This window comes from Scylla paramamosain, chromosome 2 (genome assembly GCF_035594125.1).
Source record: "Scylla paramamosain isolate STU-SP2022 chromosome 2, ASM3559412v1, whole genome shotgun sequence".
Lineage (NCBI taxonomy): Eukaryota > Metazoa > Arthropoda > Malacostraca > Decapoda > Portunidae > Scylla > Scylla paramamosain.
The window spans coordinates 21,146,253-21,164,209 of NC_087152.1; the positions used below are offsets into that span (position 1 = coordinate 21,146,253).

Genomic DNA, 17,957 nt, shown 5'->3' on the forward strand with positions numbered 1-17,957 from the left:
CAAAGACAAGATTCAAATTGCCAAAGTTAAACTTACTCTCTTTTCATGGTAACATAATCATGTGGTAAGCATAAGTATTTTGGGACATGCTTGAGTTCTCCATTCATGAAAATAAAGATCTAACTAGTATCCAGAGACTTACATACCAATTACAGGAGGAAGCAGCAAAGTTAATAACTGGGTTTGAATTAGAGGGCTCTAACTATGAACCTGTCATCCAAACATTATGTGGCAGGGAAGAAAGATTAAGATATGCCTTGGTGACTGAAATTGTTTTGCAGAAGCCTTAACATAACCTTACCAACCTCAAACAATTCATTACTATATCTGAAAGGCTCTTTAAGTACTTAGATGCTGAAAACCTTACTAGCAACAAAATGTGCTTAATATTTCTCCTCAGCTATCTTCTAACTCCTATAAGAGAAATATAAAAGGGGAGTTGAGGAAACAAATCTTAAAGATTGAAAAGATTTGCAATAATTTGAGGAATGAAATGTTTAGAATAAAGAATAAGACATTTGTGCTTGAAAGGAAATTTAAACCCCATACTATAGACATATTTAACATCAGTCAACCAAAGGAAAAGAAAACTAAACTCCAGTGTAAGCTATACCAGGGCCAGAATCATTTAGGGTTTAAATGCTGAACATACCAAATGCTAAGTTAAAAACAGAAAGGGGCCAACAGAAAAGGGCCAGCAGAAAGGGTGCTTAGACCATAAACATGGTAATAAAGAGTGTATTAATTCAAACATCAACAACAGTAAATTCTGTGAGAAAAAACATTATCATGCTCTTTGCCCAAAATCTAAACTAATAAGAAAACAAGAAACTTGACCAAACACAAAGGAAAAAATAAACTTAGCTGTTGCTACATCTAAGGAAAGGACTATAATGTCCACTCAAATGTTACTTGTAATAGGTATGGGAGATAAAATCATGAAATTAAGAGCTCTCATAGATCAATGCTCACAGAAAACATCCATATTCCAGCTTTTTTTTATTATTAATGGAACACATTATATTATAATTTTATGTGTTTTAGTACTCACATTTAATAAATTCATATCTTAATAAATTCATATCTAAATGCTGAGTGTTTTTTTATACCTGTTGCTCATTAGAAGTGGGATCTAATTCCATAAAAAAAAATAAATAAATAAAATAAAAATGTGAATGGAGAACGTAAAAGCTACAAGAAATCAACAATAAAAAGAAAAGACTAAAGCAAATAGCAATCTGAAAAATCAGTTTCCATCATTTAAGTAGCCTTCATCTGATTTTGATACATGTAGTACTTACACTTGTTTCTCGCAGATAATTTTCATCAAAAGGGTCATCTGGATCACCTGGATTAGGCTTTTGTGTAATGGTACTCTTTGAGCCTGTTATCTTGAGGAGGTCTGGATAAAAGAGACTGAGAGCTGCTACTATGAGCTCATCTCCCATCTGAATGGTGTAGGTGGAGGACACTTCACCCGGACTATGTACAGTAAAGGTCTTCTCTTGTGCTCCACATTCATTCTGTAATTAACAATTTGTACAGATAGAATAATTTATTGTGGAGTTTATCATTGTTTTACTGATCCACCAGAAGAAATAAACTGCAGAAATACACAAAATGGAGTTGTCTCACAAGAATTAGGGACAATCTGTGTCAAAAAATAATATTTTGTAAACTTTGGTAAGTCATAATATTTTCTTTATAGGATTATATTACGTACATGAAGAAACAAATAGACTACAGATAGCTTCAATATTCTCCACTATCCACTAAGAAATTAAACTCTACATTTAAGAACAAAACATTTACATGACAAACAGCAAAATGCTTTATCATAAGGAAACTTGCAAAAATTAGAGTTATTTATTATGTGTGGTGAAGAATGTATGGATTATAAGATAGAAAGAAAAGGATACATAAAAGTTTGTTTCAAAGGAGTAGAGGGTGGCTATGATCTGTGAGCAAATGGAAGGTGAGAGATGTGTAAGAGAACATAAGAAATAAGGGAAGCTGCAAGAAGTGACCAGGCTTACACGTGGCAGTCCCTGTATGAAACACACCTACCTATTTCCATCTGTTATCCCCATCCATAAACTTGTCTAATTTTCTCTTAAAGCTCTCTAGTGTCCTAGCACTAACTACATGATTACTGAGTCCATTCCACTCATCTACCACTCTATTTGAGAACCAATTTTTTCCTATCTCCTTCCTAAACCTAAATTTTTTAAGCTTGAACCCGTTATTTCTTGTTCTACCCTGGTTGCTGATCCTAAGAATTCTGCTTACATCTCCCTTGTTATAACCCTTATACCACTTAAAGACTTCTATCAGGTCTCCTCTTAACCTACGTCTCTCTAAAGAATGTAAATTTAACAGCTTCAACCTCGCCTCGTAAGGAATACTCCTCATCTCCTGTATCCTTTTAGTCATTCTCCTCTGTACTGATTCTAATAGACCTATATCTTGTCTTGAACTTTTTTAGCCTATCTATCTCCTGTTCCACTATCTCCCTAGTTATGGAAATATCTGTCAGCTTCTCATTCTCATCTGCTCTAAACACCTGTTCACTATCTGGCATATCCTGCATGTTTTCCTGGGTGAAGACAGTTAAAAAATAATCATTCAGAAGTTTACTTATCTCCTCCCCAGAACTAACCAGCTCCCCATCTGCTGCCTTTAATGGACCTACAGTATCCTTATTCTTCGTCCTGTATACCTGATAAAATCCCTTGGGGTCCATCTTCGCCTGGCTGGCTACCTTTAATTCATAATTGTCCTTAGCTTTCCTTGTTAACTTTCTGACTGTTCTAACTAATTCATTATATTGTGTCCTTAATCTCTTATATATACTTCTCTTACACCCTATATAATGCTTTAACCTAGCAGTCATCCATTTAGGGTAATTTTTTTGTGATCTTATTGTTCTATACGGGATATCTGCAAACTGACCTGTTTGAACTTTATCTACGAAATATTTATACAATTCATCTACATTTGTTTCACCTAATCCCCTGATCTCGTCCCCTACCATCCTCTCCACTCCCTCATCTTCTCATCTCAACCTCACCTCTCTCATTTCAGCATGACCTGACATTCCAACATACTCACACCTATCTCCCCCCTTCCTCTTTCCTCCTCCTTTCCGGACACATCTTCCCTCCTCTTGTCCTACACCCTCACGCCTCACCTCACCTCTCTCATCCTGCCTTATCTCACAAAATGCTACATCTGAAATGTGTGAGGTGCGAGTGTAATATGATACATAAATTGGTAGTATTTTAAATTTCAATTTAGATTAATTTCTTACATGACACGCAATTTTCTTCCCAAAACATTTTTTCCTACTGTGCACTCTTATACACAATGGTAATGTCATGTACTCCATGGACTCCATTATTTCCAGACACTGTTTGAAAACTTCTCGCACCCTGAGATGCACCGTACACCCAGGTTGACTATCACTGGTGTACTATATACAGACAGACATAGTTACAGAAGGTAACAGAGCGCATTTCATGTGTTTTCTTCCTTCCTTCCTTCCTTTCTTGTATGTTTAGGTGAAATATGGTTGTATCAGTAATATCAAAATCTTTCTTTTTTTTTCTTTCTTCTTTCACGCTTGTTTAGGCGGGTAGTGTTGAATCAATAGTATTCAAAGTTATTATATTTATGTAGGTAAATCGTTCGTACTATCTGCCTCTCTCACAGTAAAAATTTCACAGCTGTCGATTATTTCTATGCACTAAATTCATTACGTGATGGTGGTGGTGAGAACTACATCACCTGGCTGACAGGTGTGTTGTGCTTTGTGGCCTTAACAATTTTACCTTATAAAAGTGCCCCTCATTTGGCATTCCTTTGTCTCAAAAGTATGTCTTTAGTCTTTAATCATATCTGAGTGACATCGAGGTTGTCAGTGGCGGCAGAATTGACCAAAGAGGATGTACTGTGCAACGTCGGCCAGTATGGACAATGTATTTTTCATTTACCTGCTTCTTATATTAGCATTTACAATGCTTCTCACTACACAGCTGTCTAATCCCACATTCAAAACAAATTCATCTGTATTCCACCTTATGATGACCTCTGGTAACTCATTGGCAACCCTGCCTCCCTTGGCTGAGACTGTCATTCTTTATTGATGCATGGCAAAGAGCGGGAAGAATGGGAGGGTTAAGTACATGAGAAGTAGGCAAGTGAAAAAATACATTTTATTTCTTAAAACCTGCTTCTTACATTAGCAGATTCCCACATTATAAGAGATGGGTTATGCCATAGTAGTGAAATATAACAAAGTGTGAATGGTCTATATTTATAAACTCTGTTAAATCTCACTTAAAGTTAGGATCCTGAGACGTGAGAGAGTATTGAGGAGGCTGCATCATTGCTTAACCCTATTGTCTGTGGCTTTCCTGGATTTTCACTCTTCCTGACCAGGGTGTTGTGTATTAAGTACAAGTAAACATCACCAGATGAACAATATTCTATGGATCCCCTCATGGCAAAAGGCCCCAACATATCATATGGTGCCATTCCATCTGATTACCTATAGCATAGTACATATTATTACATGCAATGTTGGCCATGATTTTTCATAACACCATTGCTCATATCTGCTTTTCCACGTCACTATTAGCCTTTCACATCAGATGAATATATTCTGTATATACACAGACATACATGCCCACACACCACGCAACAACCGCAGCAGCCACTCTTGAATGATATTATGCAAAGGAAGAGAGGAAGCTGGACATCACACAGTTGTCTGGATTCATCAAGCTACCAGATGATGATTAAGAAAACTGAACCTACCATTGAGTTTAAAAACAAAACATTGCTGCACCTCTAGAGTATAAACTGGTTACAGTGGACTATGCATAAAATGTGAGAAATAAATAAATAAATAAGAGTGAGTAAACATTTTCTTTCCATTTCTTCAACTCCCTATTTTTTTTCTGTAATGTTGCTGGCATTGAATTATCAGTCACTATCTCAGAATCAACACATTTCATTATTTTATTGGTATATGACACATAACAATACAAAAATATGCAGGTGCTGATGAGTGGCAGTAATGTAAAGCTTGCTCGTGTAACAATGGAGTGCAGGGCGACATGGAGAGCAATGATTTCCTTTGAAATGAATTCAATCATGTTCTTGATTAGCACCAATGTTTTGTGAACACCACAGTAGATTGTTTTCCTACATCTTATCATTATGGAAGCTTGGTGATATTTACTGATGGAAGCAGTGGCTTCACCTTTCATCAAGGTGGTAGCTTGTGGTTGCATCCTGTATTTTTATAATATGTAACACACACACACACACACATTATTACTATTAGTGCTGTTATTACTATTATTATTATTATTATTATTATCATTATTATTACTATTATTATTATTACTGTTATATTTTAATAATGTTGAGAGAGAGAGAGAGAGAGAGAGAGAGAGAGAGAGAGAGAGAGAGAGAGAGAGAGAGAGAGAGAGAGAGAGAGAGAGAGAGAGAGAGAGAGAGAGAGAGAGAGAGAGAGAGAGAGAGAGAGAGCGAGCATTATGAACCTGTAGATAGATGTTGTGTTATGAATACTACCATGGGTTTGCAATGGATGAACACCTGCTTACTTAACTAAGTGAGTTTTAGCCACACTGAAAAAGTATAACCAGGATCTAGGCCAGGGAACCAAATCACATGTATCCCACTAAACACTTTCCCCAAACTCAGCCCTTTTGAAAGTGATTTCAGCAATCCTTAGTTCTACAGAAACAAATTATCATAGTGCCTGGCTGCGATAAGCTGAACAACGACATTTCTGAGCTGCTCTAGTTTAAGCTGCCATGATTACAATATGGGGAATGGCAAGTGTTTGCAGATAGACATAGGGATGGGGAGGGTCGATTCCTCATCAAATAAAGAATCCAGTGATCTCTTGAGCTTCCCTAGGTGTAATCCTGCACACAGTAGTTTTATCAGTCAGTGTCAGAGAGAGCACGAACATTAGTTCTACATACAAACAAATGGGTAAGAAGCACAGGAAGAGGCAGTAGGCACCTGCTGAAATGATAATTACTCCCAGTGAGGTCTAAAGCACTGGATCAGGAGATACTGTGAACCTATCATCAAACTTAGCTGTGACCTCATTGAACATTTCCTTTTGTGTCTCACAACACAAGAGGGCCTTCACAGTCTGTCCTCTAAAGACAACTCTCTTTCTTCACACAAAACTACAAGCACCTAATTACACACACACCCTTTACTCAAAATTAAAAATTATCACAGCAACTCCTACACCATCCTCGGAGTCTCCATCTGGGGAAGGGACTACAAATGTCCCCAGGTTGGACTGTTCTGTGCTGTATACCTCTCACCTGACTCCTCTGACTATAAAAAATTTGTTGAATACTTAACTTCTAAAGTGGAGCACATTTTGGCTCTCTTCCCTTTTGCAGAGATCTCCATTCTTGGAGACTTCATTGTTCATCACAAGGTTTAGATTTCCTTTCCTTTCACTGACCATCTTGGCGAACTAGCCTTTGGTATCCTCCACGACCTAGAGCAACTGGTGCAACACCCTATTTGTATTCCTGACCATCTTGAAGATATGCTCAACATTCTTGACCTTTTCCTAACTTCTAATCCTGCCTATGCTGTTACCCTCTCTTCTCTGTTGGGCTCCTTGGATCACAATCTCATATATCTATATCTTGTCCCGTCACTCCAGTCCCTCCTTAGGATTCCTATAAGTGGAGATGCCTCAGGCATTTTGCCTCTGCTAGTTGGGGGGACCTGAGGAGGTATTTTGCTAATTTTTCTCGGAATGACTACTGCTTCCATGTCAGAGCCCTGTTTTTGTGTGCTGAGCGTGTAACTGAGGTGATAGTGTCTGGCATAGAGGCATACATTCCTCACTCTTTTTCTCAACCTAAACCTTCCAAACCTTGGTTTAACACAGCCTATTCTAGTGCTATATGTGATAAGAGAGGTGGCCCACAAAAGGTACTTGAGTCTTCCATCACCAGAATCTCAAATGCTTTATATTTCTGCCCAGAACCATGACAAGTCTTTTCTCCAGTTAGCTAAAATCTCTTTCATTAATTGAAAGAGTCAAAATCTCTCAAGATCTAGCACCCCTTGTGACTTCTGGCACCTGGCCAAAAACATCTCCAATAATTTTGCTTCTTCTTTCCCTCCTTTATTTCAATCTGATGGCACCATTGCTATCACATCTATCTCTAAAGCTGAACAGTTCTCTCAAACCTCTGCTAAAAACACTACCTTGAATGATTCAGGGCTTGTTCCTCCCTCTCCTGGACCTATTAAAATTCTTCTCAATGATGTTTTCCATGCCCTGGTTGGCCTAAACCCTCGGAAAGCTTATGGACCTGACAGGGTCCCTCCTATTGTTCTCCAAAACTGGGCCTCCATGCTTGCACCTTGCCTAGTCAAACTCTTTCAACTTTGTCAACATCTACGAGTACCTTTTCTTCTTGCTGGAAGTTTGCCTACATTCAGCCTGTTCCTAAAAAGGGTGACCATTCTAATCCCTCAGATTACCATACTATTACTTTAATTTTCTGCTTATCTAAAGATTTTAAATCTATCCTTGACAGGAAGATTCTTAGACATCTATCACTTCACAACCTTCTATATGATTGCCAGTATGGGTTTCATCAAGGTTGCTCTACTGGTGATTTTCTAGCTTTCCTTACTGAGTCTTGGTCATCCTCTTTTAGAAATTTTGGTGAAACTTTTGCTGTTGCCTTAGACATATCAAATGCTTTTGACAAAGTCTGCCACAAAGCTTTAATTTCCAAACTACTTTCATATGGCTTCTATCCTTCTCTCTGTAATCTCATCTCAAATTTCCTTTCTGACCGTTTTATTGCTCCTGTGGTTGACAGTCACTGATCCTTTCCTACAAGTAAATCTATTAACAGTAATGTTCCTCAGAGTTCTCTCCTGTCACCCACTCTCTTCCTATTATTTATCTATGATCATTCAAACCAAACTTCTTGCCATATCCACTCCTACACTGATGATACCATCCTGCACTTCTGTCTTTTCAGACATCCAACTCTTCAGGAACTAAAAAGTTCATGCAGGGAAGCCACAGGATGCCTGACTTCTCATCTCTCTAAAATTTCTGACTGGATCAGAGTGAACATAGTATTGTTTCACATCTCAAAAACTCAATTCCTCCATCTATCAACTTGACACAACCTTTCAGACATCTATCCTCTCTTCTTCAGTGACACTCAAATGTCCTCTTCTACACTGAACATCCTCAGCCTGTCCTTTACTTATAATCTAAACTGGAAACTTTACATTTCATCTCTAGCTAAAACAACTTCTATGAAGTTAGGTGTTCTGAGATGTCTCTGCCAGTTTTTCTCACCCTTCCAGCTGCTAACTCTGTACAGGGGTTTTATCCATCCATGTATGGAGTATGCTTCACATATCAGGGGGAGGGAGGGGGTCCACTCATACTGCTTTTCTAGACAAGGTGAAATCAAAAGCTTTTCATCTCATCAATTCCTCTTCTGTAATTGACTGTCTTCAGCCTCTTTCTTATTACTGCAATGCTGCATCTTTTCCAATCTTCTATCTCTATTTTTATGCTAACTACTCTTCTGATCTTTCTAACTGCATGCTTCCCCTCCTCCCATGGCTTCACTGCACAAGACATTCTTCTTTCTCTCACCCATATTCTGTCCACCTCTCTAATGCAAGAGTTAACTATTATTCTCAATCATTCATCCTTTTTTCTGGTATACTCTGGAACTCCCTGCCTGCTTCTGCATTTCCACCTTCCTGTGATTTGAATTCCTTCAAGAAGGAGGTTTCAAGATACTTATCCTTCAGTTTTTGACCACCAGTTTGGACCCCCCTATTCAGGGACTGGCATCTCAATGGGCCTTTTTTTTATTGGATTTTGTTGCCCTTGGCCGGTATCCTTCCTAAAAAAAAAAAAAAAAAAAAAAAAAAAAAAAAAAAAAAAAAAAAAAAAGCTAACTAGGAATTCCATCCTTTGCTTAGCAAAGAACACAGAGGACATGCCATTGTAAGAGGAAAGCTCAGTGAATAAGACTTGATTCACCATTTACTCAAAGTCAGGTAACTGCAGGTATATCACAGAATTTTCCTATTTGAGTAGCTTTCTCAGTGGAAATTGGACACAAGGTTACTAGCAGTATTAGATGGAATTCAAGAGTTCTGCTGTATGGGGGCAAGTTCACCCTACATACTACATGCCCTTCTCAGCAAATGAGACAACAATAAAACCTTTATAATTATTACCTATATAATATATCCATATAGCATTGCAGGTTAATGGCCTTTTGTCAGCAGATAAGTCTAAGTATATTTTTACTTAGGTGATATATACCTACATAACATTGCAGGCTAACAGCCTCTGTCAGGAAATAAATCTGTAACCTTTACATAAACTGTATAATATATCCATATAGCATTGCAGGCTAATAGCTTAATTCAAAATATTATACAGGGACTGTACTGAGAAGCAATATTTTTTTTTCTTACCATTACTTTTGGTGGGTACTACATGATAATTCAGTTATTTCCTCATTATCTTTAGTCTGATACATCTGGTATGACCTTTTCCCTTCCAGTGACTACCTTTATCTCTGGTGGTATGTCTTTTTTCATGCAATCTACAATATCTACATCAGCAATACCTTGTGTTTAAAGGCACTCAAACAACTCTAGGCTGATACACTACCTACAGTAGTGTAAGGTCTACAAATTCTTGTATCTGACTACCTACTGTTAGAAGTGAGCCATGGATGTAGTGGGGTCCAGGCTCTCCAGAAGGTTTACCTGAGTATGCTATCATCTTGAAAGTGAATGGAATTCTAACTGCATTCATAAATTTATACAATAGGCCATATCGTTTAGGTTTGCTCTTATTGTACTGCCTGAATCCTATTTGATTTCTACAAGAATATAAAGTTTCATCAATTCAGAGGAAATGGCATGGGACTTGTTCATAACATCTGACATGATTTCCAATACTGTGCACCATACTAATCAGAAAATTGAAGGTATAATTACTAATGTCTTGCTATTTCTCCGTAGGAACCACTCTCCATAATCTATGTCATTGTCCACTTCCTCATCACTTTCAAATTCCATGGCAAGACCAGCTTCATCACCTATCACATGTGCCAAATCTTTGTCAGGATCTTCAATAAAGTCAGGGGCTGTGTCTGTAGAGTCCATTGTAAGCACTAAGCAATCATACACCCACTAAGTGCACCCAATCACATAAGCTGATAAGCTCTTGTCTGCACACTGCAGTGCATATTTACCAAAAGTTGCAAGGCTTTTATTTCATAGAGGATAGCTAGCTAGCACCTTTGGCCCTCCCACACTCCCAATTCAGTGACGTCATTAGCGGCTACCTCCTGATTGGCTGTTGCCTGCTTCCCCCCCTATTTCTCTCTCTCTCTCTCTCTCTCTCTCTCTCTCTCTCTCTCTCTCTCTCTTTCTGAGTCATAATCCTATTATTGTCTGTTATAATGATCCTTCTTCCCTCATTCCTCTCTCTCTCTCCCCTTTATCTTCTAGTTTCATGAGTAGCATGTATACAGAGTTTTGGTCTCTCTCTCTCTCTCTCTCTTTCTGAGTCATAATCCTACTATTGTCTGTTATAATGATCCTTCTTCCCTCATTCCTCTCTCTCTCTCCCCTTTATCTTCTAGTTTCATGAGTAGCATGTATACAGAGTTTTGGTGATGAACTTATCAATCATGACCTTGAACTCAATGTCCAATAAAACTGCTGATGTGGGTGGGGATGGCTGGATAGGTTGAGAAGTGGGGTGTGGAAGTCCATTGCCATGGCAACTCCCACTTGAAATCGCTTCCACTGTAGCCACTCACTCACCCAACCTCTCAGATCATAGTAACAGACAATAGTGGAATTACCATATCTCTGAGAGAGAGAGAGAGAGAGAGAGAGAGAGAGAGAGAGAGAGAGAGAGAGAGAGAGAGAGAGAGAGAGAGAGAGAGAGAGAGAGAGAGAGAGAGAGAGAGAGAGAGAAACCTTACCACCTTTTGAAAATATTATGCTTCTTGTCTGGAATGATCCATTTAACTGCCTTGCATATCAGTTGAAATTAGTGTGAATTTTGGTAGAGTTTTTTATTTCACATATGTCATTATGAGATTGAACTGAGCTACTGGATTTACTTAGCACTCATATTGTCTTTATAGTTTTATTTTAAGAGAAAGTAGAACACACAAACACTGATCAGACTGCCTGACTGTGCGACATGCACCCTGTTATACATTCCGTGAAGAAGCTTTGCAAGATGTGCAATGAACTTGTGCCAAATAAGTCTTTATGACTTTATGGAGAACAGGGTTTGAGGAGAGGTCAAACCCTTGAGAGAGGACACTCCATTTAACATAGCCTTTAATAGATGTAATTAACAGATTGCACTGTTTTCTTATATAAACTAAAAAATCAGCAAACTTTTGGCTACAAGGATTAGAGACTGTATGATCATCCTTCTTGCACCACTCTGAACATCTCCCACTTATATTGGTAGTTCATAAGTATGGAAAGTCATTTAGATTTCACCAGGAATTCCATAACCTATGAGGAATGGCCTCAGTATCTGAGGACTCGCTTGATAGTTTCCATGCAGCTGAGTGTATGGGGAGAGCCTGATGGAACCTGCGAGTATGTGGTTGGCAGAGAAGGTCTCTGTGATGCAGCAGGCGCCAAGGGATGTCCACTGAGGCCTGTACAAGATCTGGAAACCATTCTCTCTGCAGCCAGAATGGTGCAATCAGGATAAGGTTGGTGTGTCAGGCAGTCATCAGCTTGTTAAGAACCTTTCTGATCAGTGGGAAAGGTGGAAAGGTGTACAGATCCTAATGATCCCAGCTGTACAGGAAAGCATCCATGGCTATTGCCATTGGATCCTGGAAGAGGAAAACAAAGTTTGGAAGGTGAAAGCTGAGCCTTGTTGCAAACAGATCCACAATGGGGTAACTCCAAAGCCTCCACAGTCAACTGTAGATGTCCTGATGAAGGGTCCACTTTGTGAAAAATACCTGACCCCATCTGCTGAGGCAGTCCGCCACAACACTGGATGATGCCTCCACAAACTGGGTTAGGATCTGGGTGGCATGATCTGCCTATTGAAAGATCCCTTGCACCTCCGCATTGAGCATTCCAGTGCAAGTCCTGCCTTCCTTGGCCACGTACGACAGGGCCACAGCATTGTCAGAGAATACTGCCACTCTCTTGCTATGAAAGTATGCTACAAAGTGAACCAGACCCATAAGAATGGCCTTGAGCTCCAAGAAGCTGATATGTAAAGAGTGTTCATGTGGACTCCACAGACCACTCACTGAGTCTTGTAAGACTGACACTCCCCAACCCATTTTTGACACATTGATATATAAGTACACATCTGAAGAGGCCAACTGTAGGGACTGCCACATCTGTAGATTGTGATCTGACAACCACCAATGAAGATCTTTTAGAACCTAACCATCCCAGGGAACAGGAAGCTTATCTTCATGGGACTGTCAGTTCCATGACTGGGAAAGGTGTAAATGGAGGCCTCTCATTCTCCATCTTGTCCCAGGAATCAAGTGGAAATCAATCAAGAAATCAAGTTTGGAAATCAAAGACTCTATCAAAAGCTCTTGAGATGTCTAAGGCAACAGCAAAAGTTTCACCAAAATTTCTAAAAGAGGATGACCAAGACTCAGTAAGGAAAACCAGAAGATCACCAGTAGAGTGGCCTTGATGGAATCCATACTGGTGATCTGATAGAAGGTTGTGAAGTGTTTAAGAATGTTTAAGAATCTTTCAGTTGAGGATAGATTCATAAACTTTAGATAGGCAGGAGATTAAAGCAATAGGATGGTAGTTTAAGGGATTAGAACAGTCACCCTTTTTAAGAATAAGTTGAATGTAGGCAAACTTCCAGCAAGAAGGAAAAGTAGATGTTGACAGACAAAGTTGAAAGAGTTTGACTAGGTAAGGTGCAATCACCGAGGCGCAGTTTCGGAGAACAATAGGAGGGACCCCATCAGGTCCATAAGCCTTCCGAGGGTTTAGGCCAGTGAGGGCATGGAAAACATCATTGCGAAAATAATTCTGTACAGAGGCCTCTTCTGTCCATGTATGGGTGAGGGGGCTTCCATATATACCACTCTTTTAGACAGGGTGGAATCAAAAGCTTTTCGTCTTATCAACTCCTTTCCTCTAACTGACTGTCTTCAGCCTCTCTTTCATTGCCACAATGTTGCATCCCTTGCTATCTTCTACAGTTATTTTCATGCTAACTGCTCTTCTGATCTTGCTAACTGCATGCCTCCCCTCCTCCTATGGCCTCACTGCACAAGATTTTCTTCTTTCTCACACCCCTATTCTGTCCACCTCTCTCATGCAAGAGTTAACCAGTATTCTCAATCAATCATCCCTTTCTCTGGTAAACTCTGGAACTCCATGCCTGCTTCTGTATTTCCTCCTCCCTATGATTTGAACTCTTTCAAGAGGGAGCTTTCAAAACACTTCTCTTTTTTTTATAATTCTTTTTAGCATATCTGCAAGAACTAGCATTAAAGTTGTGAGCCTTGTTTTTATTTTGTTTGTTTTGTTTGTTGCCCTTGGCCAGTGGCATTCTTATATATATATATATATATATATATATATATATATATATATATATATATATATATATATATATATATATATATATATATATATATATATAAAGGTAAATAAATAAATAAATAAATAAATAAAATAAACAGATTCCACTCACTTTACCTAACCACAAAGTTTACAAATCATTGAAGCCATACTATTTACTCACACCTTTGCTAAAAAAAAAAAAAAAAAAAAAAAAAAAAAAAAAAAAAAAAAAAAAAAAAAAAAAAAACACTGAATGATTCTAGGTTTATACATCCTTCACTTCCACCTGACTATTTTATGCCTGAGATTAAGATTCTTTACAGTGACATTTTTCATGCCCTCTCTAGCCTTAATCCAGGGAAAGCTCTTGAGCTTAACAAAGTACCTCCTATCATTCTCAGTAACTACTTCTGTGCTCACGTCTTGCCTGGTAAAACTCCTCCACCTTTGCCTGACTGAATCTACCTTTCATTCATCCTGGAAGTTTGCTTACATTCAATCTGTTCCTAAAAAGAGCAACTTTTCTAATCCCTGAAACTACTGTCCAATTGCTTTGATTTCCAACCTATCTAAAGTCTTTGAATCTGTCAAATCTGTCCTTAATGAGACCCAGAGACATTTATCCACTCAAAATCTCTCCAACCTCAAGTATGGCTTCCATAAAGAAGGATTTTACTAGTGATCATCTGGCCTTCCTCATTGAATCTTGGTCATCCTTTTTCATGGGTTTGGTAAAACTTCTGCTATTGTCTTAGACATATCAACATCTTTTGAATGAGTTTAGCTTAAGCTTTAATTTTTAAGCTACCCTCCTACAGTTTCTATCCTTCCTCTCTCTGTCTTTATTCCTCAGCACAAGATAACTCCAGACAATATTTTGTCACAAATAATGGGTGGTTAGTAACCAATGGTGTATGATATGGAAATATGTGCAACATTAATTTGCAGAAGTCAAGTGAGGAATGCACGCACAAAATACATCTTGTAACTGGACTCTCAAATTTATACTAAAACCATTAATGTGTGGGTGTAACAAAAGTTACATTGTCATGAATTACCAGCTCAGATATTATCAGGATACATGGAGGTGAACAGAGCTGAAAACATGCATGGCTGCAAATGGAGATTATCATTGTGAGAATGGCCATATTATGTATACAGTTGCTATATCTTGTTATTAGAGTGGAGAGCTGTGTGTGGCAAACAAACATGAAAATTATTTTATCAATGCATCGCTCATGGAAAAACTGCATGGAAAAAAAAAAAAACATTACTATGTGACACCAACCAAGCTCCCACCCATTGCCTCGATTGACAATAATAGTCAGTTTTAATTATACTTGCCTTGAGAAACATCTGGTTTCTTATCAGGTACCATATAACAAGTGTATATTAGTCAGTTCCTACATCTGAGAATAGAGAGTAAGAGGGTAATATTTTCAGTCATGGTTGGTTAGTCATGGAACCAAGGTGATATTCTCAGTAAGAAGCTCGGCTTAAATTTCAGCATTTTAAATTCTGTTAAGATTTCTGATTTTATGGTAGCAAAATGTAATGATTATATGAAAACTGACAATATTGTAACTCTGGCACTTTACAAAGAAATACTGCAATCATGTCTAGATCAGTTTACTTGTTAGGCCAGGTAATGGCAAACTGAATTGTAAGTTGACAAATGCTACAATTAATTGACTACCATGCAAATGAAAAAATAAAATACTTACCAAATTAACATGACAAAATTCATGTTTAAGTTTGTTGAGTAGCATTGCATCAAGTTTCCTGCTAAGGTTCACTGGGTGTGGAAAACCAGACTTCTTCAACAGCCAATAGAATACTTGAGTAACATCACCACCACCATAATCCAAACGTAACTGCAATATATAATAATAATAGAAAAAAACATAAACATTTGAAATTGATAAATAATAAATAAATAGTTTAGAAAAATACTCGTACATGAATGAATATACAGTGCAAGCTTGGTTTTCAAACTTAATTAATTCCTGAATGTCACTCAAAATCCAAAACATTACAAAACCTAAACTATTTTCCCCATAGGAATCAATGTAAAATAGATTAATCTGTTCTCAGACACCTGTCCACCATGTCTTAGCGGGTAGTGACCAACATTCCCACTGCTAAGATGGCCACTCCACAACATCTCTAGCTTAGAAATTTTTTATCTAGAAAGGATGTATTGAACATTGTGACACAGAACTCATTAAACAATATTTAGACAATGCAGGCATTCTCTTTGTCACCAATCAAGTGAGGGAAGCCCTACAAAGTGTCACAGAGAGGAACAACCCACTCACCGACAAAATGAAGGTGATCATAAGGATTAGACATCTTGTTGCTGGGAAAAGCTATTGGGAAAATGCAGTTGTGCAGTAGTGATGGCATTGTGGGTCATAGAGAGAGCCACAGGAGGCTCAGGATTACTCCTAAGCACCAAACCTTCTTTGTTTACATTGAGGTTCTTCAACAGGATCACATTTAACTTATTTAAAAGATTGAAATGCTGTCTTACCCTCTGTGTCTCTCCTCAAAATATATAAAAATAAAGGAAATATTTATAGAAACTATAGATTAATAATAAATGGCAGCTTTTGCTATGTCTTGTAGTATTTGAAACTTTGTTCGAAAACCAAATTATTGTATGGCAACTGAAGCAACTGTGAGTTAAAATTTTTGTTTGAAAACCTAGTTGCTCAAAAAGGGAGATGTTTGGTAACTGATGTTCCACTGTGTGTATATTTTTTAAATGGAAAATTAAATCAATGTCACCCTAAAAAATCAAATCACATGAGAGAATATACTATAAAGAAAAGTGTGGTGGTATAAGCATTATATGCACTTGTAACTGGAATTGTAACATTGATCTCACATCTATAAATCCTTGATAGTAAACAACCTCTTGCCATGATATTCTGAAACATCTGTAAACATGGTTTATTTTCCTCACATTTTTCTAATGAATGGGATGTGCAAGTATGTGACTTTCTAGGTCAGTAGTTTCATCAAAGTGCATGGGCTAACATTTATTTATCTAGCTATATGTCATAGGTGGGTGTTATCGCAATAAATTATTGTGATAATTTATTGTGATAATGATATTGAGTTATCAGTTATCCAATAATTATTTTTCCTGCATCATCGATTCATTAGAATTGCTGATATTTTTAGTTCCAAACTAGCAATAAGTGATAACTTTAGTTTTTGGAACATGACCACGTTGAAATTTTAAACTTTCAAAATCAAATGTAGTTATTTTACTAAAACAGTACTTTTCATTAATGAAGAGACAGGATAAACATTAATTTGAAGTTTTCTCTAAGATTTAGATTTATCTTTTTTTTTTTAAATATTAATGTCGTTATCACTAGTATCAGAACTTTGGATTTATCAATTTATCTATTATCACCTAATTGGGTGATAAATTTATTGCCAGTTATCAATTACCAGTTATCAGCAATAAGATTATTGTTATTGATTTATCTGTTATATTTTTTTGTTATCCCGCCTACCTATGCTGTGTGTATACAGAGGTACCTTGAATCACAAATTTGATTCATTCCATGACAGAGGTCATAACTCAATTTGCTCGTTTCAAATCAATTTTCCCCATTAAAATTAATTGAAGTGCCATTAATCCATTCCAGCCCCCAAAAAAACATTCCAATTTCTGTTACATGTTTTTAATACAGTAAACCGTTGATATAATGAACCACTGTTTATCGAATTTTGGGTATAACGACCCTCTTAAGTCTATTGTACACTTGTTTTTTAATTTACGAAACTTCCCAAATTACAGCACATTTCAAAATTATTGAATGCTTGCTTTATTTTACAAACATACTAGGTCTTAAAACACGGGAGAGTTGGCTGACACACAGTTACCACATGTTTGTGGCTGTGTGACAGCCAGTGAACAACCCTGACAATGGCCAATGATGCAATGCTCTCTCTCTCTCTTGCAAAAACAACAACTCTCTCTCCCTCTTTGTGTGTGTGTATTTACCTGGTTGTACTTACCTAGTTGTATTGTACAGGGCACGAGCCAAAGCTAATTTTGTCCTGTCTCCATGATCATATTTATCCAGTTTCTCTTTAAACATGAGTACACTGTTTGCTGCAACCACTTCTTCCTTCAAATCATTCCATATTTCAACAGTTCTATACAGGAAGCTGTATTTCTTGATGTTGGTTGAACATCCACTCTCCTTTATTTTCTTCTCATGCCCCTTCATCTGTCTCTTTCCCTC

The 17,957-nt window shown here is 37.6% G+C and overlaps 1 protein-coding gene across 4 annotated transcripts in view; it reads right to left on the bottom strand.

Moving 5' to 3' along the window:
- LOC135111742 (actin-related protein 8-like) overlaps positions 1-17,957 on the bottom strand; it is a 301,644-nt gene that overhangs the window by 102,938 nt on the left and 180,749 nt on the right. For 3 of the 4 annotated variants that reach the window (XM_064025446.1, XM_064025431.1, XM_064025456.1), the window contains 2 exons: positions 15,414-15,563; positions 1,302-1,523 (listed from right to left, as the gene is read on the bottom strand). In XM_064025446.1, the coding sequence (XP_063881516.1) occupies positions 1,302-1,523; positions 15,414-15,563 (372 nt within the window). The remainder of the gene's footprint in view (positions 1-1,301; positions 1,524-15,413; positions 15,564-17,957) is intronic. The other variant, XM_064025438.1, reaches the window with a different exon arrangement.